At 44.1% G+C, this 24,363-nt stretch overlaps 1 protein-coding gene across 1 annotated transcript in view; it reads right to left on the bottom strand.

Moving 5' to 3' along the window:
- Nucleotides 1-8,162, bottom strand: part of HARS1 (histidyl-tRNA synthetase 1) — a 36,970-nt gene extending 28,808 nt beyond the window's left edge. The window contains exons 1-3 of the mRNA XM_063448053.1: nt 8,035-8,162; nt 2,379-2,468; nt 385-504 (exon numbers count right to left, since the gene is read on the bottom strand). Of these exons, the coding sequence (XP_063304123.1) occupies nt 385-504; nt 2,379-2,468; nt 8,035-8,124 (300 nt within the window). The 5' untranslated portion in view covers nt 8,125-8,162. The remainder of the gene's footprint in view (nt 1-384; nt 505-2,378; nt 2,469-8,034) is intronic.
- Between the last annotated feature and the right edge of the window lie 16,201 nt (nt 8,163-24,363).

Below are 24,363 nucleotides of genomic sequence, written 5' to 3'. Positions count from 1 at the left end.
TAACCAGAAACAAGCCATGGACTGCAGTTTCAACCTTGGAGGACTTATTAGCTTATATATATATATATATATATATATATATATATATATATATATATATATATATATTCAAGATACATTGCTAAACACAAATCTGCACATCAGTCAAGCCATAAGACTTGCTTTTCCCACAGAAATCTCAACTTTGCAGTGTTGTTACTACTGCAAGGGATTCCGGGTGGGCATATGCAAATTAGTTCAACAAAGTATTGACTATCCACTGACTGCAGATGGAAGGAGTTTTCGACCAGACTGCCTATTATTAGAAGGAACACCTTTATATACATACAGCAAAAAGTATAAGGCTCAGGAACTAGTCTTGCAAGTAAACTGAACACATCTCACCTTTAACTCAAACACAGGGGTGTCTATGGTCTCAGCACCATGCCGCTTAAAACACTTAATGATGGTATCAAATACCTTCTCTCGGATGGCCATTTGTTTTGGATTATAATCCCTGGTGCCCTAAAAAAAAAAGGGGGGGGAGAAAACATTTATTTAGAATAATTTGCTAAAGAATCACTTAGAATGCAAACATCTCTAAATTACCAAACATATGGACAAGTTGATATCCATTCCCCTCAAAGTGTGATCAATTAAATGTTAAAAACAAAAGAAATCGTACTTTTGTGAATGTTTATGTCAAGTGAAACAAATAACATTGAAATTCTGCAATGCTCAAAATCACACTGAAGAAAAATGGGGTTCTGTTATTCCTGTTGAAGACATAAGCAATGTAGTGAAAGACATGTAAGGGCATAAAGGGAATAGAAGCAGTTTCACTCGTAACCCTTGCCTTAGCCACTTGAGTAGGTTGGCCCATATAAATTATGCCAAGTGGGTGCCCTTCATTTCAAACTAATACCCGTTTAGAATACAAACTATGCAGTATTTATCTACGTTAAAGGGAAACTCCAGTGCCAGAAAAACAATCAGTTTTTCTGGCACTGGAGGGTCCCTCTCCCTCCCACCCCCTAACCCCCAGTTACTGAAGGGGTGAAAACCCCTTCAGTGACTTACCTGGGACAGCGGCGATGTCCCTCGCCGCTGTTTCCGCCTCCGCGACGCTCCTCCTTGTGATTACGTCGGCCGGTGGGCGAGACTAATCTCGCCCACCGGCCGAGGAGACCTAATGCGCATGCGCGGAAATGCCACATTACGCATTACGTCTCCCCATAGGAAAGCATTGAAAAATCATTTCAATGCTTTCCAATGGGGGTTTGAGCGACGCTGGAGGTCCTCACACAGCGTGAGGACATCCAGCGACGCTCTAGCACAGGAAACCTGTGCTAGAAACTAGGAAGTGACCTCTAGTGGCTGTCTAGTAGACAGCCACTAGAGGTGGAGTTAACCCTGCAATGTAATTATTGCAGTTTATGAAAAACTGCAATAATTACACTTGCAGGGTTAAGGGTAGTGGGAGTTGGCACCCAGACCACTCCAATGAGCAGAAGTGGTCTGGGTGCCTGGAGTGTCCCTTTAAAGCCTTAAATAAAAATGGCAGTCTATGACATCAAAACGTGTTTATTGACAGCTCTATAAAGGTACCAGAACATGCCATGATGGCAAAATGTGTTCATGAATTACATCTGGATTATATTAAAAAAAAAAATACAATTATTCCTGAGTATCCCTAGCTTAAAGGGATACTCTAGTCTCCAAAACAACTTTAGCTTAATTAATCGTTTTTTGTGTATAACTTGCCTTCATGCCTCTTACTTCTAAATTTTCAGCCATTTAGGAGTTAAATCACTTTTGTTTCTCTCCATGCAGCACTAGCCAAACCGTCCATGGCTGTGACTGACACAGCCTGCATATAACAAAAATGTTTTATGTTCAATCAGATGTTAAAGGAACACTATAGACACCAAATCAACTTTAGTCATACAAGGAGGTGTGACTAGGGCTGCATAAACAAAATGGTTTACCTTCTAAACAACAGATAATTGAGCAGGGAGACAGCAGGGGAAGGATCTATACACAAAAACCGCTTCATTAAGTTAAAGTTGTTTTGGTGCCAATAGTGTCCCTTTAAAATTCTTACAAAACATAGACAAAAAAGTTAAAATATTGCAATGAATGCACAGTAATGTCTAGATTACCAATGAATAGACTGGAACTCTGACAGATTATGTGAACCCTGCTTTATCTAGAGCAGATGTATATCCAAAAGGTGAGCTATGACTACCCTATTCAAAGTGGCACTGCACCCACCCTTCATTGAAGATGATTTCATAAAGCTAAAAATCAGTTTAGTGCAAAGCAAACATCTGCTTCAGAAAGATTAAACTAAAAAAATGACAAATAACATTCCATGGATGAAGGGGTAAAGTTATTACCTTAGGCGTTTTAAGAACAAACTTTTGCTTTCCATCTTCTGGTCCCAACCGTGCTTTCAATTCCAGTAGCTTTGCAACTTCTTCAGCAATCTAATAATGCAAAACATTACAAAAACATTTAATTGGAGTTAAACAAAATAATAATAAAAAAATAAAAATAAAAAACAAAAACAAAACACACCCTTTGATAAAATGATGCTTTTTTGCCAAAACAAATGATAATGAGGTTTACGTATAAAATGTGTCAAGCCACTATACAATATGTGTTGAAATTTTTCCATCTGCGTCACTGTATGAAATCCTTTCAATACTTTTGGCGTTTTTTTAAGCGGTGCCCACTCATCAAAAATGAATCTTATCAGTCTCAGAAACTTCTCAAACTGATATAGAGGTATAAAATTATGATGTAGTAAACAGGTGCCAGGATTCTGATTTTTAAATATAGACAAACAGATTTTTGGGCTAAAAATATTCACAAAAAATGATGCAACAAGAAAATGACAAAGGGCAAAGAAAGGAAAATTCTGGAACATAATACAGAAAAGTAGGGCAATACTTAAACATCTCAATATCTAGTTACTTTTTTCCCTTTGAATTATTTAGAGCTGAGGTTCCCTGCCTTTTTAGTTCAAGACAAGCTTAAATGAGACAGAAATATTCCATGCCACAGCTATGCTTTTTTTTCTTCTTCTTCATCTACTTATAAATGTCAGCCTTAAATAGATATGCATACTTTTAGCCAAATTGACTTACTCAGCTTAAATCACTGTCAGAGGGAAATCTCAGCTCATAATTGAATTTCCTTTTCAATTTATCTAAAAAATATACAAATAAATATGAGGGTTCAGGGGGACGGGGTCAACACCCAACATGGCAGGACGTGTCTCTTGATAGCTCCCAAGAGACCCTGGCTAACAAGTGGCTGTAAATCACGTATCTTGAAAAATCAAGCTACTTACTACTGTTCGCTTGACTCTGGGAGCATCCCCCACCGCTACAAGCCGGCTGCCCTGTTACCTGCCTTTCGGACCAGCGGGTATCATCCCGGTCCCCACTGGGTCAAGCAGCCCTGTCACTCGAGAACTGAGGGCCCAAGACGTCACTCGCCTTGCGGCGCTTTCTAGATGGCCACTGCGCAGACAGATCAGCACTGTGAACTAGACCCAGGGGTCCAACGATGGAGAGTCCTCTTTGAGGCAAAGTTCAACACCATCTGCCATGAATTCTGGCTACGTATTGGCAAGCAACGTACTATACCTACTCCAGCAGCTCCACCGCGAACGCATGAAGCAGTCCCGTGGGCCCTTGATCCCTCCACTTGGTGTGTGGAGATCCATGGACAAATGGTTTTGGCTCCCATCCACGGCCTAGGGACGAAAAAGTTGGGCCCTGATATCTTGCACCACTCACTCCACAGCCCTGTCAGCGAAGCCTGAATCTCCTGACAGCTCAAGGGAGCGGCAACCTCATTGTGTAGATGGACTATTTGTTCTTCCCCACGTGCGGTATCGACTAATCATAGCTAGGGAGAATCTACTGCTATCAACACAATTTCTGCCCTATTGGTTATTCCAGGCTGTCTCTTCCCTATGGCTACTAGTGTACCCAGTGGTATTATTATTGTTTTCTATCCAAGCTTGCTTTTGCAATATTTTTTATTTATCATTGTTTCTTCACTGACATCTTTTGAGAGCATGTTTGTCTTGTTTTAACAAATTGTGCACTTCCCTCGACTGTCATAATCCTGTGTACACTCACGTTCACATAGGCTTGTTTTTGCTGTTGTGGCATTCCGACCCTGATTGTATATCTATCCACAAATAAAATGAGAGTTTGGGACTATAGGGTACTTGTATATTTTCCTCAAATCAGTCATAATGACACATTTTGTAATTAGATATTCAGTTCCCTACAATTAGCTGCAAAGCAAGTAAAACCCTGTTATCACTCAGAACTGCTTAACTTTTATTCTTTTACCACAAGATAAGAGCATTGCAGCTTTGCTAACTGCAGTATGCTGAACAGGCAACTAAGGGTGGGGTGGGGGGAGGGATGAATTGCCCTAGTAAGTATTTCACCATATGTTGGCATTTACTCTTCTATTCCTATAAAACACACTAAAATATGATGTTTTGGCATTGCATTTAATTGCTGGTTACCAAGTTGCACATCTTCTGCAAACTGTAAGGATCAAAAGGGGTCATATAACATTACTGTTCTGTAACACACCATAAACTGAAAGGAGCTAAACTGGATGATGAAACAGGCAGACAGAATTACAGCATTAAAGCCTATTGCTACAGGAGCCAAATAATGGTACACTCTTCATAAATATAGCCATGCAAAATAATACCAAACATCCCTAGATGGATTTAGATACGTCATGGACCTTCCGTAGAAATACCCATTAAGCATCTAATTGTAAAGTGCAAGCAAATAATAGACGACAACAATGCTTCCCCATAGGGAAGTGCGTATGAAAACACAGCGCTGCTATAAGAAGAATTTAAGTCTAACTCAGGTTACAGCAGCAGCTCTAGTGGCTATTAGAAAGGCAGACACTGGTTCTATTAACTCTGCAACTAAAACATTACCTATTCTACAAAACAGCAATGTATTTCATTGCAGGCTTAATTTGACAGGGGCTCTGCGCCCAGACCACTTCATTGAGATGAAGTGTTCTGGATGCCTTTAGTGTCCCTTTAAGCAAATACATTTACATCATAGCACCCCAGAAATCTAATTTGTAATTAAAGGGCCTGGGTTCAGAGGTCCTGTCAATTGAAGGACCACTATAGTCAACTCAATGAAGTGGTCTGGGTGCCAGGTCCCCCAGGTTTTAACCCTTCAGATGTAAACATAGCAGTTTCAGAGAAACTCTGGATTAAAGTAAGTAGCTGAAGGGGGCCCTGAGGGTTATATAGTGTCAGGAAAACAAGTTTGTTTTCCTGACAATATAGTGATCTACTAAATCCTTCAAGGTTTTTCAAAAACAGCAATATTTACCTTGAGGGGTTAACCCCTTAAGGACACACGACATGTGTGACATGTCATGATTTCCTTTTATTCCAGAAGTTTGGTCCTTAAGGGGTTAAACACACTTTGAATAGTAGTTACACTGACAGTCATGGAAGACGCTTTCACTGCAGTGACAGAATAAAACTGTCACGTGATGCAGAATCCCCCATGGGAAAGCATTGATTCTTAATTTCATATGGCAAAGCTTGAATACACAAGCAGCCTCCTCCATGCAGTCGTGAGGGAGAAGAGGCCAGCAACACTGAGGACAGTAGAAAGCCTTATTCTATTATTCATGTGTGACAAACAGGAGGCACACACCTAACAAGGGACAATAAAAAGTGTTAGGAATACAGGTTTGTATTCCCAACTCGTTAGTATTTCTTTAAGGGATTAAAGGACTAATTCTTCTTGACCTCTCAGCGGCCTTTGACACCGTTGATCATGCTCTCCTTCTTCAAACTCTTCAATCGCTTGGTCTCTGTGACTCTGTCCTCTCATGGTTTTCCTCTTATCTCTCCCAACGCTCATTCAGTGTCTCCTTTTCTAATGATACCTCCTCCCCTTGCCCTGTCTCAGTTGGCGTTCCCCAAGGCTCCGTCCTTGGTCCCCTTCTATTTTCTCTTTATACTGCCTCTCTTGGCAAACTTATTACCTCTTTTGGATTTCACTACCACCTGTACGCTGATGACACCCAGCTATATCTCTCCTCCCCGGACCTCTCCCCTGCCGTCCTGCAACGTGTCACTGCTTGCCTTTCTTCCATCTCTGACTGGATGTCCTCCCGCTTTCTGAAACTCAATCTCTCAAAAACTGAGCTCCTTGTCTTTCCTCCTCCTAATACTGATCCTCATCTTTCGCTCTCCCTCCAAGTTTGTGGTACCAACATTAGTCCATCCTTGCAAGCGCGCTGTTTTGGCGTCATACTTGACTCTGGTCTCACCTTTGAGCCTCACATCCAGCATGTTGCCAAATCCTGTAGATTCCATCTTAAAAACATAGCCCGCATCCGCCCCTTTCTTGCACCAGATACTACCAAGGAGCTTGTCCATGCTCTAGTAATTTCCCGCATGGATTATTGTAACCCTCTCCTGATTGGTCTTCCCAATAGCCGTACTGCACCCTTACAGTCCGTAATGAATGCTGCTGCTAGATTGATTTTCCTCTCTAGTCGTTTCTCTCACACCTCACCCCTCTGCCAGTCCTTACATTGGCTTCCTGTATGCTATAGGAGTCAATTCAAGGTACTAACTCACACCTATAAAGCACTGAACAACTCTAGCCCCTCTTATATCTCCTCACAGATCCATAGGTATGTCCCTTCTCGGTCTCTCCGTTCTGCCCGTGACCACCTGCTGTCCGTTGTCCGCACTCGTACGGCCAACTCGCGCTTGCAGGACTTCTCACGGGCGGCTCCCTTCCTATGGAATAGCCTGCCAACCGCCATCAGACTCTCCCCTAGTCTTGCATCTTTTAAGAAGTGCCTTAAAACCCATCTCTTTAGGAAAGCTTATGGCCTCCAAGACTAACCCTTACCTCACATACCTGTCTCTTGCCCTCTCCTAAAGGGCAGCCCACCTTATTTGATTGCAAATTCTTGTCCTAATGTGTTTTACACCCCACCTCCTATAGAATGTAAGCTCGTTTGAGCAGGGTCCTCTTCAACCTATTGTTCCTGTAAGTTTATTTGTAATTGTCCTATTTATAGTTAAATCCCCCTCTCATAATATTGTAAAGCGCTACGGAATCTGTTGGCGCTATATAAATGGCAATAATAAATAATAAATAAATAAACATAAGATGACCTCAATTTACGCTGCAGACTCTTCAACAGCAGCAAAGGTACACCTGTGACCATCAGAGACCTAACAAGGACAGCGACACTAACGCGTCAACTAACATTGTGTTAGAGCAACTGGGACTTGAATATAAATCAACTAAAAGCCCATAATTCAAAATATTTTAAATAATGAATTGTTCATCAAGAGTTAATAAAAGGTTTCTGAGTGAGTATATAAATGTAATCAGCTCATTATTTCAACATAGACGTCCCATTACAATAAGGTCAACCTCTTAATCCCTACCTAACTAAACAAACACTTACACAAACCTAAATATATATGCACATATATACTGGGAATTCTGAAGATGTGAAAAAGACAGTTGCCAACGTCAAAAATTCCAGTTTAGTGAGTAAAACCCCAGTTTTCATACTTTCTTCATCAAACCATCTTTTGCTTTGCAACTTACAGAAAATATAAACTAATACACACGGCCACACACGCTAGTCAATGTTATTTAGTACAAGAACAGAATAAGTAATTAGTAAACATGTTAAAATACAAAATAACTGTGTGTAGCAGCTTCCACCCAGCATCCAGCTGATCTATGGAGCAGCCCTGGGCTCAGTGAGGGCCATGTGACAGGCTGCAGATAGTGGTGTCAATGAATGCGGCTGACACATGGCACACAGAGAAGGCTGGGACCATGCTGCTCTCTCCATCCTCGGGGCCTGCTCTCTGAATGCTCCCCCCGGTAAGGTGTGTACCCCGGAGCTCAGATCGCCGTCCGGCCCTTCCCATCACTACAGTCCCCGGCTGCGGCCTGTGACACTGGGCGGTGTATGGCAGAGCCTCACCTGCTCCGAGCTGGCTTTCTCTTGCTTCAGCTTCCTCACTTTCTCTCCCTGCAGTGCCACCGCCTGCTCCATCTCGAATCTGTCCGCCATGGTGAAACCGAAAGCCGGGTAGGAGTACTGCGCATGCGCGGGGGAGCCGGCGTGACAGGATTCATCAGCTCCCAGAATCCCCTGCGTCCCCAGATTCTGGAATAGAATGTTAGCATCCCTGGCTGCTGGCTGTGACAAATGCTTGGGCTTCTCTCGACTCAACTTGTGAAGTAAACAAAAAGTATTGCAACATTTAGATGTGGAGAATTTCTCCAACGTGGCTATAGTCAAAGCTTGGCTATTATAAAATTTTTTATTTTTTTTAAAAAATAAAGAATTTTACAGAAATAAAAAAAGAAAAGCAAATGGTAAAAAAGGAATCGCCATTCACACTGGTCAGAAGCATAGGTGAACACCAAATCAAGGAACTAATGATACCGGAGAAACTGACGGAAGCCAAGCACAGAGAGATGGACACAGGTTTCTTCAGGAAGGAAGAGATTCTTTATTGGATCACCGATCGGGACTCAGAGGGACTAGCGTCACCAAAATACAGCAAATTCTGAGCCCCGGACAATAGTGCAGGCTCCTTATATAGGCATATAACTCCTCCCATATTAAGCTCCACCCGCACATTCTCTTAACCAATCAATACAAATAAGAATTAACTTCCTGTTTGACCGCATGGCTTGTCCAGCACAATGGAGGAGGGGGAATACTATATCCTGTATTCTTGCACATGCTCCGTACACTACTGATCGTATCTTGCCTCGTGCAACCAACTGATCGATACGTCAGCATATGCACGTACACATGCCACGTGGTAATCTCGGCCTACTAAATTTATTTTTACCGAGATTCCACCACATTCCCCCCTTTGATGCCTCTTGATATTTTACAATTACTTGAGGCATCACATAACCTTAGTTTGCTTACACCGCAAGTTACCTTGAACCAGACCAGACTTATCTTATGATGTGAATCTTCAACATTCATCTTCTTGCATTGGTTCTCCCTGATCTAGAGCCTTATATTTATATATCGCCATTATCTGTGCAGCAGCCTTCCTCTCTGCTATACTTCCTATCAGGCTTTGCACAGACCTAACTACTAAGGGTATAAGACACGGCAGGAGTAGACACAACAGTAAAATCAGTAGGACTCCACCTACCACTGCCTTAAGCCCTCCAAACCACTCATACCAGCTACCAAACCAACTACTTGGATTGTACCCTTTCCATACCTGAGTAGGCACATGCGCTAGTTTAACCATATGGCTAGTAAGCGCAGCTATTGCTTGCCCTTCATCATCTATTTGAAGACAGCAATTGCTTAGGTTAAACTTCCCACATACACCTCCCTCTACTGCCAAAAGGTAATCCAAGGCTAATCTATTCTGGTATACTGCTGTCCTCATCCTGGTATTATGTTTCACTAGAAGATTGAGCGCTTGTGATGTCTCATTTGTGATAATCTCAACCACCGCCTGTAATCTTATAATACGGTTGAGCATATAAATAGGGGTTCTATAACCAAAGGTACCATCCTCAGCCCACGTGGCTGGCCCATAATAATCTATGATACGCTGGGGAGGCCATTCATTATCTTCCCAGGTACCTATCTCTAAGGGCCCCCTTTTCTTCCTATGATTCACATCATACACTTTAACACCTAAAGTCTCACCTGTTTCAATCGGTAACAAGAAGAAGGATGGTTTGAGCATACCCAACACACATGCCCCTTCCCAGTCCTGTGGCAGCTCCGAATAGGCTTTCTTACCACAGATCCAGTACAAATTTGCTGGGGCTCTCCAGGTAGATGTGATGGATAAATCAAACCACACATCCTTTAAATTGGCGTATCTAGCAAACGGGTTAGATGGTTCTGAGACATTTGAAGCCGACCACCAAGTTGTATTCTTTGTATCATCATCATAAGCTTTTTGCCCTAGACAAGTTAATTCTCCTACAGAAGTATTATACATTATTCCTTTCCTTGCTATGCAAACATAACCTATGATGGAGGTCTTTAATCTCCACTCAGATTTACCTCTAACACTCAAATGATAATCGGCTGGTGCAGATATTAGTTGGTCAACTGCCTCAGAACCGGACATTACCTCCTTTGCTTCCCAAGGCCATTGGTCTCCCATGTTAGTACCTCCACACACATAGCAGTTGGTAACATTAAGACTACCGGCAATACTTTCAGCTAGGTCAATGAACAGGTTCTTAGCGCTATGGGGGATCTTATTATCTATACTCATCTCTTCATAAAAGGAGTGGTATACTTGATGAGTCTGGGAGGATACCGTATCAGTCTCTATCCCTATAAACAATAATGTCCCAGGATCTAAACCCGTCCCGTATATCTGAAACCCAAATAAATTGCCATACTTATCTAGGAACTTGTCGGGGTTATTAATAAGTATATGGACTGGGTTGCATTCCATAGACTTACAATATGGGCTAGTCGGCAACTTAGTCACTATCATGTCTTTATCTACTGTCTGTCCCCAAGTCGCCCACCCCACACAAGACCAATATGGGCAAAAGTTATAGTCTTTATTTGGGCATCTAGGACTCACATATTTATTTTTACTACTGGGACAAATATATTTATCGTTAGATCCATACGTCCTCTCCCATCTAAGATCCCCACATACATTCCACGGCTTTCTACCACTTGATATCGCCTTACATGCATCAAATAGCAGAACACCCGAAGAATATACGGATTCTAACACCGTCTTATTAATTAGGGTCCCCTGAGGATCTCCATTCCTGAGAGTCAACCAAATTGTACGAGGCTGATACTCCGGACTGAAGCACTTAGGTTCTCCTACTCCTAAATGGCATACACTATAGTCTATATTTAAGTATCTACATCTTGATACATCTCCTTTACATTCGTATTGTGAATGCCAAATTAGGGTTTGGGAAATATGGTTACCTGTTCTCGTAGTCTTAATGCATACCTCACAGCTAGGAGTGTCGGTACCTCTACCTTCCTGAATATAAAAACACATGTAAATAAACACAATCAAAAGCACATCTTTCGCCGTCATCCTCAGTCTTCGTCCGTGCGATGGAACCTCAGCTTCCAGGATGTGAGGGCTGCAGGGAATGGAGTTCTGCTCGTCTTCACAGGTGTCCCTTCGGGACTTTCCTGGCTTATACACTATGTGATGGTAAGAGGACAGGCTTTATTATGGCCTTCTCACTTACACCTGTAACAATAAAATTTGTAATCCACAATAATTCCTCGTTACTCCGACTGAGTAGTGCGTTTCAACCGGATCTTGCAGGGATTCTCTGGATCTGCTGTAACTTGCCAAGAATCGACTGCTGCTGGTTTAACCCTGGAGTGATGTATCCACGGAGTCACTTCTGCTACTTTTATCGCTGTAGGGGTAGACAAAAGAACAACATAAGGACCTCTCCACTTGGGCCCTAACGGTACATTATTCCACTCTTTAATCCACACTTGGTCTCCTGGATGATAATTATGAACAGGGGGATAAATATTCACAGGTAATCTATCTTGTACCCATTTCTGTACCTCCTCCATAGTCTTACCCAACTCTACAACCTGCTGCCGGGTAATTCCTTCTCCCAACTGACTCAAATCCCCCCTTAAGTTACCAAGTACGGGAGGTGGTCGCCCATACATAATTTCAAAAGGAGAGAGGCCCATCCTTCTGGTAGGGGTACTGCGGATTCGCAATAGAGCTATAGGTAAGAGAACGTTCCACTTAAGTTGGGTTTCCTGACACATTTTAGCCAACTGGTTCTTAATAGTTCTATTCATTCTCTCTACCTTACCAGAACTCTGGGGTCTATATGCAGTATGAAGCCTCCACTTTATACCAAGCATATGAGTCAGTTGTTGTAGGCACTGGTGAACAAAAGCTGGACCATTGTCCGATCCTATAGAACAGGGTAGTCCATATCGGGGTATTATTTCTCGTAGCAGGAATCTCACAACTTCTCCTGCTTTCTCTGTACGAGTAGGACATGCTTCTACCCAGCCTGAATAGGTGCACACAATTACCAGCAGGTAACGATGTCCACCCGATTTAGGCATCACTGTAAAGTCTATTTGTAGATCGGACATGGGGAGTCCCCCCATAAACTGGACTCCTGGTGGCTTTACTGGTCCTTGTCTTGCATTATTCTTAGCACACGTTACACATCTGCGTACAATGGCCTGAGTCAAGTTGGACAATCTTGGTATGTAGAAATGTTTCCGGAGAGATTCTTCAGTACTGTCTCTCCCAGAATGTGTCCCATTATGATAATTTTGGACAATTTCTACCGCTAGCGATGCTGGTATAACTATTCTCCCATCTTCTAGCTGATACCACTTGTTCTCCAAATACTTTCCCGGTTCAGTCTTTAACCACTCCTCTTCTTGAGTTGTATAAACTGGAGTCCATTGAGACAGTGGGGTTGGTATTAGAGCAGCTATATGCCCCACATACTCCTGTCTTCCTGATTCAGCAGCACGCTTAGCTGCACTATCTGCCATCCGATTTCCCTTAGTTACATCACCATCTCCTCTCAGATGCGCTCGACAATGTATAATACCGACTTCTTTCGGCTCCCACACTGCTTCCAATAGTTGTAGGATTTCAGCTGCGTACTTGATTTCTTTGCCTTCTGAATTCAGTAGTCCTCTTTCTTTATACAGAGCTCCGTGGGCATGAGTGGTTAAAAACGCATACTTAGAGTCCGTATAGATATTTACTCTTAAACCTTCAGCCAATTGTAACGCTCGTGTTAGTGCTATTAATTCTGCCTTTTGTGCTGATGTTCCTTTCGCCAGTGGCCGGGCTTCTATCACCTTGTCTATTGTTGTTACTGCATATCCTGCATAGCGGATCCCTTCTTTCACATAACTACTGCCGTCGGTATAATATTGAACATCGGGGTTCTGGATGGGAAAATCACAAAGATCTGGTCTACTTGAGAATACTTCATCCATTACTTCCAAACAATCATGTTGACTTTCAGTAGGTTGTGGCAAAAGGGTAGCTGGATTTAAGGTGTTTACAGTCTCTAAATGCACTCTTGGGTTTTCACACAACATTGCTTGATACTTGGTCATACGGCTGTTACTAAACCAATGATTTCCTTTGTAATCCAACAACGTCTGTACTGCATGTGGAACTCGTACATAAAGTTCTTGACCCAGAGTGAGTTTATCGGCTTCAGCTACTAGCAGGGCGGCTGCAGCTACGGCTCTTAGACAAGGTGGAAGTCCGCTGGCCACTGCATCCAATTGCTTAGACATGTAGGCAACAGGTCTTTGCCATGATCCCAAGTACTGTGTCAATACTCCCACAGCCATTCTTCTTTGCTCGTGTACATATAAGTAGAATGGTCGTGTGTGATCAGGTAGACCTAATGCTGGGGCACTCATCAAAGCCTTCTTCACATCTTCAAATGCCGTTTGCTGTTCTTGGGTCCATAAGAAGGGGTCGTGCTCTGTACCTTTGATGGCTGCGTACAGAGGTTTTGCTAGTATCGCATAGCTGGGAATCCATATCCTACAGAAGCCCGCTGCCCCCAAGAATTCTCGCACTTGTCTTCTATTCTTGGGTATTGGTATTTGGCAGACAGCTTCTTTTCTCTCTGGCCCCATAATCCTTTGACCTTCAGAGATATGGAATCCCAGATACTTGACAGTTGGCAAACACAACTGAGCCTTCTTTCTAGACACCTTGTATCCTGCCTTCCAGAGAATATGTAGTAGATCGTGCGTTGCTTGCTGACATTTTTCTTTTGTAACTGCTGCTATCAACAAGTCATCTACATATTGTAACAATACACATTCTCCTGGGATAGACTCGAAATCCAATAAATCTTGACTTAGGGCTGAACCAAATAGGGTAGGTGAATTTTTAAACCCTTGGGGCAGTCTTGTCCAAGTCATTTGGCGTTTTGAGCCCGTTACAGCGTTCTCCCATTGGAAAGCGAAAATACATTGACTTTCTGCGGCAATTCGGAGGCAAAAGAAGGCATCTTTGAGATCTAAGACTGTGAAGTAAGTAGCCCCGCCCGGAATTAAAGCAAGCAGGTTATATGGATTGGGTACAACTGGATGTATACTAACAACCGCATCATTGACTGCTCTTAAGTCCTGTACAGGTCGATACTCATCTGTACCGGGCTTTTGAACAGGCAGCAATGGGGTGTTCCAGGGGGAAGTACAGAATTTTAGGATACCATACCGTATGAACTTATCCAGATAGGATTGGATGTTCTTCTTAGCCTTCTGTGGGATGTGGTATTGTCTTAGGCTTACTGGATAAACCCCAAGTTTCAGTTCAATTTTTATAGGTGGAATATTGCGGGCCAGTCCTGGTGGGTTGTTCTCTGCCCAAACTCCTGGTATGTTAAACAATGTCTCATCACTCCTAGGGTTTTGGCTAGTCAACACTGTATAAAGTCGCCACTCTTCTTCCTTTGGTACGGATAAAGTCATAATACCTGAAGGTCCATTAAACTTTAAAGATGTTGTTCCATTTGGTAGGAACGTAATCTGCGCTTGTAATTTTGATAGCATATCACGTCCCAGCAATTGGACTGGACATTCAGGCATATAAAGGAATTGGTGTTTTACTACGTGGCCTCCCAATGTACAGAGTCGACTTTTAAGAACCGGTTTTTCAGCACTTCTTCCAGTTGCTCCTATCACAGTAATAGTCCTTCCAGATGGAGGAGCAACTAGATTAGTCACCACTGAATGTTCGGCACCAGTGTCGATCATGAACGCACTCCTTTTCCCCCCTATTGATACATCGACCATAGGCTCCGCTCGACCAAGGGGGATGGAGCCCGGTCGGTATCAATAGTCCTCCATGACCGTGTCAGCCAATCCTACGAAGTCCCTACCTTCTCTATCGCGGGACCTTTGCGCTGCTGGAATATATCTATCTTCCCTAACACTTCCTCTGTTTCCATTACTCCCTCTATAACCATTACTCCCTCCGGGGCCTCCTCTACCTCTCGCTCTGCCTCTAAAATTTCCATAACCTGTCCTAGGTCTGTCTTTCTCAGACTGTTCTCTTCGCGGACACTCATTTCTCCAATGCCCTTCTTCCCTACAGTAAGCGCACTGATTTCTACTTAGAGGTTCCTCATTCCACTTACTATCGCCTCTATCTGGGCCCCGTCTATCTACGCCTGCGATCGCTACCGCTAGCATATCAGCCTTTTTACGCATCTTGCGCTCCTCCTCTTTCTTACTTTCTGTATCCCTGTTCATATAGACCTTATTTGCTACCTCCATTAGTTGGGTGATGGACATACCTGCAAACCCTTCTAACTTTTGTAGCTTGCGCTTAATATCTCCGTATGCTTGGCTGACAAAGGCGGAGTTAACCATTCGGGAATTGTCTGCGTCTTCCGGATTAAAGGGGGTATACAAGCGGTATGCCTCCAATAATCGGTCATAAAAGACACTGGGTGCTTCATCGCTTTTCTGAATCACCTCAACTGTCTTCGACATGTTAATGGCTTTCTTTCCTCCTGCTTTCATGCCAGCAATTATAGCGTCTCTATAGGCTCTGAGTTGAACCATATCAGCACCATTTACGTTCCAATCGGGATCGGTATTGGGATAGTGTGTTGCGGCCCATGCTGCTGGATTAGCTTGGTTCAAAGCACGGGCTCTATCTTCTAATGCTTTAATGGCTGCTTGATTTATTCTTGTCCTTTCCTCATTGTTAAATAAAGTCATTAGTAACTGCTGGCAATCAGCCCATGTCGGATTATGCGTCTGTACTATTGAGGTGAACAGATCAGTCATGGCTTGTGGTTTCTCAGTATACGAGGAATTATGGGTCTTCCAGTTTAAAAGGTCGGTAGTGGTAAATGGGACATATACGAAGACTGGGTCAGCGTGTGCCATTTGACCTGCGGCATCGATATAAGCTGACCCGGGATTTAGGCGAAGAGGCATCTGATAATGCTTTAATTGTTGGGCACCAGTCAACTGTCGGGTTTGGATGGGGCTACGTAGGGAAGCGTCAGTCATGGTTTCCGGTCGGGGAGAGATAGGGTATGGGGATGTGGGAGGTTGGTTTTGGGAAAAGGTCGTAAATAGAACACTTCGAGCCGAGCTAGATGAAGCTTGACCGGAAGTCTGAAGTGGCGCCAAATCAGGATATTCGTTTCTAATGGGGGTGGGTTCTGGTTCCGGAAGGGGAGATTTAGTACGAGGGGGGGTGGATCCTGTACTGGAGGAGGAAGCGGAAGTGGATGAGGGTAATGAGGGGAGGGGTGCAGGACTTCCTGCGTTTGCGTCACTTCCTCTTAACGGAAAGTAAGGGGGCGGCAAAGGGATCTCGGACTCAGGGGGCGTGTCCAAAATGGGCCTAACACCAGTCCTAGTGGACGAACAAGTCCTAGCTACCATGAGGCGACACTGCTCCTCGTGGCATGTCTGGAGCCATTTTGGCGAGTCATTTACGGCCTGTCTCCAACAGTCAATATAAGGAAACTGGCCGTAAAGTTCAGGCCTACCTGATACAGCCACGTGTAAGCGCTGTACCAGAGTTAGATCCAAACTGCCACGTGGCGGCCATGCCGCAACCAAAGTAGGCCACTCCCTAGTGCACAAAGTAACTAAACGCACAGAAGACATCTTAACCCCAAAATCACAGGTTTTGAATCCCTTTTTAAAATTCTTAACCATACATCCTAAGGGATCCGGAATCGTTGACTGCGACGCACCCATTTTTAACAATGGAACGTCGTCGACAACGATTACTATACACGCGTACTATTCAACAGTCACACCCGTTTCCTTTGGCAACAGCACCACGTGGTACGGTTACCAAGTGAAACGTACACAATAACACAATAAACACTCAGGGAATTCCCGTACACACACAGCTGCTACACCAGTCACTATATAATCAATATTATGCCCTTTGGCGTAACTATACAGTCACCCACGCTATAATTCTCTATATACGAATTACCCGTCTATAACACACCCCAGTAACATCGTCTTTTACAAATAGCGGTTACAGTACGGTTAGCATAGGTCAAAGCACAAGTTAAGGTCACAATACAATTATTAGTGGTTATGGTGTTAAACATGCAATGGACGACAATGATTAGTACTTATTATGCAATGTCAGTAAATATACAGGGTTATGGTACCGTGCACTATGATACAGCAACACACTATTAACACTCTCGCTAGACGGCTGAGCTCGCGCTATCTAACAAGATATACACTTTACTAAAACAATCGTTAACACATTTACAATTCCCAACTAAACTATTGGCCAGTACCTTGAATGGACTACCTAAAAACAATCTACATACGTTTTGGTTAGCCACACTGCCCAATCACCACATATATAGCGAGCTAGAGGACCGAATTTACACAGACGCCTCTTAGTCGCACTATACAACGAGCTAGAGGACCGAATTTACACAGACGCCTCTTAGTCGTACTATCAAAAGTCTAGTGGGTTCCAAATTTACACGCCTTCCCACTTAGCCCAGATAGGATGAGAACTAGCGAACCGAATTTACACAGACGCCGCTTAGTCTCCCGGTCCCTCCGACCTAGCGAACAAAATATACACCCTAGAACGCTAGTCTAGACAAGACACCGGTGTCCGGCTAGGGCTTATTTTACACCAGAGCGCCCTGCCTGACTAACAGAATCAAACGGTCTGACTAAAGAGCGTTCGATCGAGCGGTGCGCCTTCGCTCCTTCCCTCCGACAGAGGGGGCAGATACAGATTCAAAAACCCCTTTGGGCCTACCGCACAATCGGTATACCCCTAGCGGGTCCTGCCGTCTAAAACAGCAGTTGTCTTACCTCCTCGTTCCTGAACCTGAGTTCACACTCATCGACGGGGACACCCCAGCACTTCTCACGTAGAGGCCGATGATCTCCTGGACAACAGACCAGTGGCGCCGAGACGAAGGGAGGTCCACGCAGAAGTTCAGGGGTGCAGCCGTAGAGAACGTGGGCAAAGATAGACCGTCTCACGCCTCTGCCTCTCAGCTACCGTTGAACGATGAGCTTCCCGGCCAATGCACCAAATGATACCGGAGAAACTGACGGAAGCCAAGCACAGAGAGATGGACACAGGTTTCTTCAGGAAGGAAGAGATTCTTTATTGGATCACCGATCGGGACTCAGAGGGACTAGCGTCACCAAAATACAGCAAATTCTGAGCCCCGGACAATAGTGCAGGCTCCTTATATAGGCATATAACTCCTCCCATATTAAGCTCCACCCGCACATTCTCTTAACCAATCAATACAAATAAGAATTAACTTCCTGTTTGACCGCATGGCTTGTCCAGCACAATGGAGGAGGGGGAATACTATATCCTGTATTCTTGCACATGCTCCGTACACTACTGATCGTATCTTGCCTCGTGCAACCAACTGATCGATACGTCAGCATATGCACGTACACATGCCACGTGGTAATCTCGGCCTACTAAATTTATTTTTACCGAGATTCCACCACACTAATAGACAAGGTGTTCCAGAGGCCGAAGGAGCTAGACCCATGGTCCTTTCTCCTCTTTATTCCTGTAGAGTGACTATCAAGGTGAGAACAAAAACTGTACGAAAATATTACCCTGGCAGCCAGGCGCTCACTGGCAACCAGCTAGCTTAAGCACCAAGATGCCCTCGATCGGAGATGTCTGGTCTATGATAGAACACAATAGATTTATGGATCAGCTAGCAGCCACAGAAAACGAGAAAACATTGGCTATGCGGGATGAATTTTTGAACCTTTCACAATATGTTAGGAGAGTACCTCACTGGTTGGGTGGTTGGGGCACCCCTCGTCCCCCCTCCAAATTTCCCTTTTTTAATCATGCTTATTTTTTTTGTACGTCTGGCTCCAACGCTACGATGTCCTTCGGTCATGCCCACTGCATAAATTGTTGTTGTTTTTTATTTATTTAATTTTTATAGAGGAAGATTACAGCCAGGGCCGGTGCAAGGATTTTTGAGTACACAGGCGAAGATGATTTTGGAGCCCCCCACCCCAAAAAAAGCATCATCACCTGTGTGCCTCTTAACCTGTCTTTTGTTTCTTATCTTACCCGCTTTAGTGTATCTTATCCCCTATTTTTCCGCATTGTGTGTCTTACACCTCCCTTGTGTATCTCTAACAACCCCCTTTGTGTGTCTTACTCCCCCAGCCCCTTTGTGTGTCTCCTCTCTCAGCCCTTTTGTGTCTTTTACTCTTTCCAGCTCCTCTGTGTGTTTCTCTTACACTACCAGCCTGTCAATCTCCCCCCAGCCCCTCTGTGTCTCTTTTTCCTCTTCTCCAGCCCCTCTGTGTCTCTTTCAGCCCAGACCCTTTTTATTTCCACCCCCAGGCCCTTCTGTGTTTCGCTTTCATCCCCAGCCCCACTGTGCATCTTTTCACCCCCAGGCCCATCTGTTTGTCTTTCTCCCCCCTCATGTCCCTCTGTGTGTCTTTCTCTCCACTCAGGCCCCCCTGTGTGCCACTCTCCCCTCCATGTCCCTTGGTGTTCCTCTCTCCACCCCTCCATGTCCCTTAGTGTTCCTCTCTCCACCCTTCCCTGTCCCTTAGTGTTACTCTCCCCCCCTTACCTGTCTCTTAATGCTCCCCATTCCCCTTAATGTTCCTCCCACCCCCCTCTTAGTGTTCCTCTCCCTTCTCTTTTAGTGCCCCCTTCTCCAGTGTTCCCTTTCCCTTCCCTCCCCTGTACTAAAGTGCCTCCCTTAATGATCCTCTCTCTCCCCCCTAGTGCTCGTGTTCCTCTCCCCTCCTGCTCTTTTAGTGGTCGCCCCCCCTCCCCTGTCTTATAGTGTTCTTCCCCCATACCCTGTCCCATAGTGTTCTTCACCCCCCTCCCCTGTCCCATAGTGTCCTCCCCCCCGTCCCATAGTGTTCTCCCCCTTTCTTAAAGTGTTCTTCCCCTCCCCTGTTCCATAGTGTTTTCCCCCCCATTCCATAGTGTTCTTTCCCCCTCCCCACATAGTTTTCCTTTCCCCCCCCTCCGCCTTACCATAGTGTTTCTTCCCCTGTCCCTTAGTGCCCCTCTCTCCCCCCACCCCACCCCCCCCTCCAGTCCCCTCTGTGTCTCCTACCTTTCTTGTAGCGTGTGCCACGCTCTTTTTCGCTCGGCCAAGCTACACTGAGTGACAGGACAAGCCAAGCTAAACTGAGTAACAGGCCAAAATTTTACCAAACACATCTTATAGTTCAAAATGTGTAGTGCAGCATAACGTACTAGGCTACAGATATAAGCTTGTTTTACCATATCTTTCCTGATGTTCATCACTATTTCTAACGTGCCTCTTGTACCTATACGCCTAGTTCAAGCCACTGTTTTAGACGTATATACCTAGCCTGAATCCATTACACCATAAAAATAGTGATGTTATCGTGAAGCTTGATGTTACTTACTTAAAAAATTGTGCAGTTACTTCATATACCATATCAAAGTTACGCCTTGTCTGTTACTTGAATTGCTTGCCAATACTGTCATGGTATCGCAAGTCTATACCGGTATGTAATCGCATGCACAGCAAAAATAAAAATTTAGAAAAAAATAAACATTTTCTTTACCAAACAGGGCTCTATATATTGCTCACGTACGACCCCTAGTGGCCATACTACCTAATGTCAGTGTCACAAGCACAACTTTTCATGTGCTCTTCTATTCACCTGTATTCCCTTGGTTAATTAGGAGTATGTTAGTCAAATTATGAGGAATATGTGCTGGGCTACTGTTATTTTGTGAATATGTTAAATAATGTTTAAGTGTCTTACGTATAAGTAGTAGTTTAAATCTTATTATATTATTTTCCAGTATATCTGTTATGTTACAATACTAAGTTTTCCAGTCTTATGTACTTGGCTTACCAATGCCCTACCATTGCCTGTTCCTTTCGTTAGGTGTTATAAACCCATATAAATTTTCATTCGACTGCCTTCAGTCCACCATTGCCCATTAGGCTTGAATATCTCTCCCATACACAGGGTACGTATGATTTGTATCAGTATTATTTTCGTATACATACCCCTTGTCATCTTATCCTTAAAGGGACACTCCAGGCACCCAGACCACTTCAGCTCATTGGAGTGGTCTGGGTGCCAACTCCCACTACCCTTAACCCTGCAAGTGTAATTATTGCAGTTTTTTTAAAACTGCAATATTTACCTTGCAGGGTTAAGTCCTCCCCTAGTGGCTGTCTATTAGACAGCCACTAGAGGACACTTCCTGCTTCATAGCACAGGTTTTCTGTGCTAGAGCGTCGCTGGACGTCCTCACGCTGTGTGAGGACCTCCAGCGTCGCTCTATTCCCCATAGGGAAGCATTGAAATTCATTTTCAATGCTTTCCTATGGGGTGCGCTAATGCGCATGCGCGGCATTGCCGCGCATGCGCATTAGGTCTCCTCGGCCGGCGGGCGAGATCAGTCTCGCCCACCGGCCGACGTAACCAGAAGGAGGAGCGGCGGGGGAGGAGGAAGCAGCGACGTGGGACCTGTCGCTGCCCCTGGTAAGTGACTGAAGGGGTTTTCACCCCTTCAGTAACCGGGGATTGGTGGGTGGGAGGGAGAGGGACCCTCCAGTGCCAGAAAAACGGATCGTTTTTCTGGCACTGGAGTTTCCCTTTAAATTCTCCACGTACAACTAAATATCCATAACCTTATCTGTTCCTATACACTTATATCACTTCTCACTACTATGGCTATTCAATGGCCACACTCATAGACATAGCAGTCCCAGGCACCTTTCCCCTATTATTTGACATGTACCAAGTTAACTGTAAACCTAGGGTATCATTTCTAGCACACCCAGGAATATTCCTTGCGGTTATGTCTTATTTCAGTATGCATGTACTTTTCACGCATGAGAGCTACCACATTTTCCCTTACGTTTGTCCATATTCTATTTTAGGTTATTGTTACTATTACTACTCCCCCACCAGAACATTTGGGGAATTCTTTGGATTATTAGCAGTGGCGTACACACAACCCATGGGGCCCCGGTGCTTACTCTGCGCGGGGTGGGGCCGCAACACATGGCGGCGGGCACCTGGTCGCAAGGCTGCAACCGCGGTATGTACGCCAGTGCATGCAGATACACATACACTTAAAGGACCACTACAGACACCCAGATCAAATCAGCTCAATTAAGAGGTCTGGGTGCCAGGTCCCTCTAGTTTTAACCCTGCAGCTGAAAACATAGCAGTTTCAAAGAAACTGCTATGTTTCACTGCGGGTTAATCCAGCATCTAGTGGCTGTTTCATTGACAGTCGCTAGAGGAGCTTCCGCGATTCTCACTGTGAAAATCAAAGTGAGAAGACGCTGAACATCCATAGGAAAGCATTGAGTAATGCTTTCCTATGGGCCGTTTGATTGCGCGCGCGGCTCTTGCCACACATGCGCATTCGAAGCTGAGAGGCGGATCGGGGCGGAGAGATCCCCAGCGCCAAGGTTGCAAAGCCGAACTCTATAGACTATTTATCACCAATACCTGTACTTCCCAGCCGGATGTTGTCCTTAAACCCGACAACTATACAGAAATCAAGGGTTTAATGTCGTCCCTTCCTGCCTCTATTAACACTATCAGTGTTAGGCTTGAGAAACTGGAATCCCCTCAACTGTCGACAGCAGACCTACCCATAGAGTTCCCCACTCCGGCTCCCTCTCATGGTAATGACCCAACTGCAAACCCAACACCTAGCACTTCTACTCAAATTATCACACCCGCCCACTTTGTGCCCCCGACTATTCGCAAAGGTATCCTGGAAGGCAAGGACATAAACTTGGTCTCATTGCTTATTGCATCTCAGGATGTTTTTTGAACAAGGCATAGTGCTATGGTGATCATTCAGTTGTTTTGAAAGCCAGAGACCCCAGACTCAACCGGAAACTTACCATACCTGAATTTGTCCTTGCCTTTGGTCTTTATCGTGACGTAATCTGCTCCACTTCTCCTCACCGTAGTAAAGAGCTGGATTTGTACATGCACAAGTTGGTGGACCTAGGGCACAAGTATGGTGGTTTTTCGTTTTATGACTATCATAAATCTTTTTCAGCAAAAGCAGCAGCATCCCTTACCCAATTTAATACCCACACCGACTGGGCTTGATACTGAATTATTCTGTTGCCATTTTGCCGGTCAAAAACCACCGTCTTATGCCTTATGTGCCTCTATCTCACACTCCACCAACTTGTGCCCAGTGGATCCAAGCCTTCCTACCACTAGTCCTGTTTCCTTCGGCTCTTCCACTGCAGAACACAGAGGCCTTAAAGACAAATTGGCTAGACCCATAGTATACATAGGGAAAGCTCAAATCTGTAACAATTTTAATTCTGACAGTTGTGGATTTAGCTCTTGCAGATTGTTGCATGTCTGCTCAATTTGTTTCAGGGCACACACAAAAACTATGTGTCTGAACCGTCTGTACCCAAAACAATGACTAACCGAAGTCTGCATAGACAACCTGGCATATTACCTCCAGGCTCACCCTTTTCATCACTTGTAGATATTAGTGCGGTGTAAGTGACGGAGACCTACACCTATAAGTGGAGCGCTCAAACACATATATAGCTTACCAAACGTTGTCTCATTCAATGGTACAGTATGGGGTACATGTCAAATAAAATACAGAAAGATACAATATAGTGCAGATGGTATTTAAAGTGGCAATGCAATAATTATAATAATATCGTGATGAATTGTACATTCACATTTCAGGGTGCCTGTATATAGAAAACACTGGCTCTGTATTGAGGCTTGTGTGCTTTTTGTGGTAGCACCACCCTTCTACTTCAACTTGGAGAAATTCTCAAAAATATAAAAAGAGAGCAGACCAATGTGTAGATTTGTGGCAATAAAAACACAGGTATGTGTTAATAAATGTGGTGCTCACCTGGTCCTGAGCCTATGGGTCCCGGCTCTAGGTATATAGGTTTTGTGGCAATTTGAATGGGGATGGCACTACCCCTATAAAGATTCCTTGGAGGCTCCAAAAAAGGACTTAAGTGGGGTCTTGAGTGAAAAATAAAAAAATTATTAGTATAAAAAATAAGAACAAATGTTTTAAAAAGTCCTCAATAAAAGTCCTTTAAAAGTGGGCAATACACGTTTCACTCTCAAATAGAGCTTCTTCAGTCAGCTTTTCATCACTTAGTCGACTTCCTGGTTAATGGGTTCACCGACGAATAGGTCCTTTCTCAAAACCCCCCTTTTCCATTTGGCGTACAGATCCCATAGGTATAGCCACTGGGAAGTTCAACAATAAAAAGAGTC

This window comes from Pelobates fuscus, chromosome 3 (assembly GCF_036172605.1).
Source record: "Pelobates fuscus isolate aPelFus1 chromosome 3, aPelFus1.pri, whole genome shotgun sequence".
Classification (NCBI taxonomy): domain Eukaryota; kingdom Metazoa; phylum Chordata; class Amphibia; order Anura; family Pelobatidae; genus Pelobates; species Pelobates fuscus.
This window is presented reverse-complemented; position numbering and strand designations above follow the sequence as displayed.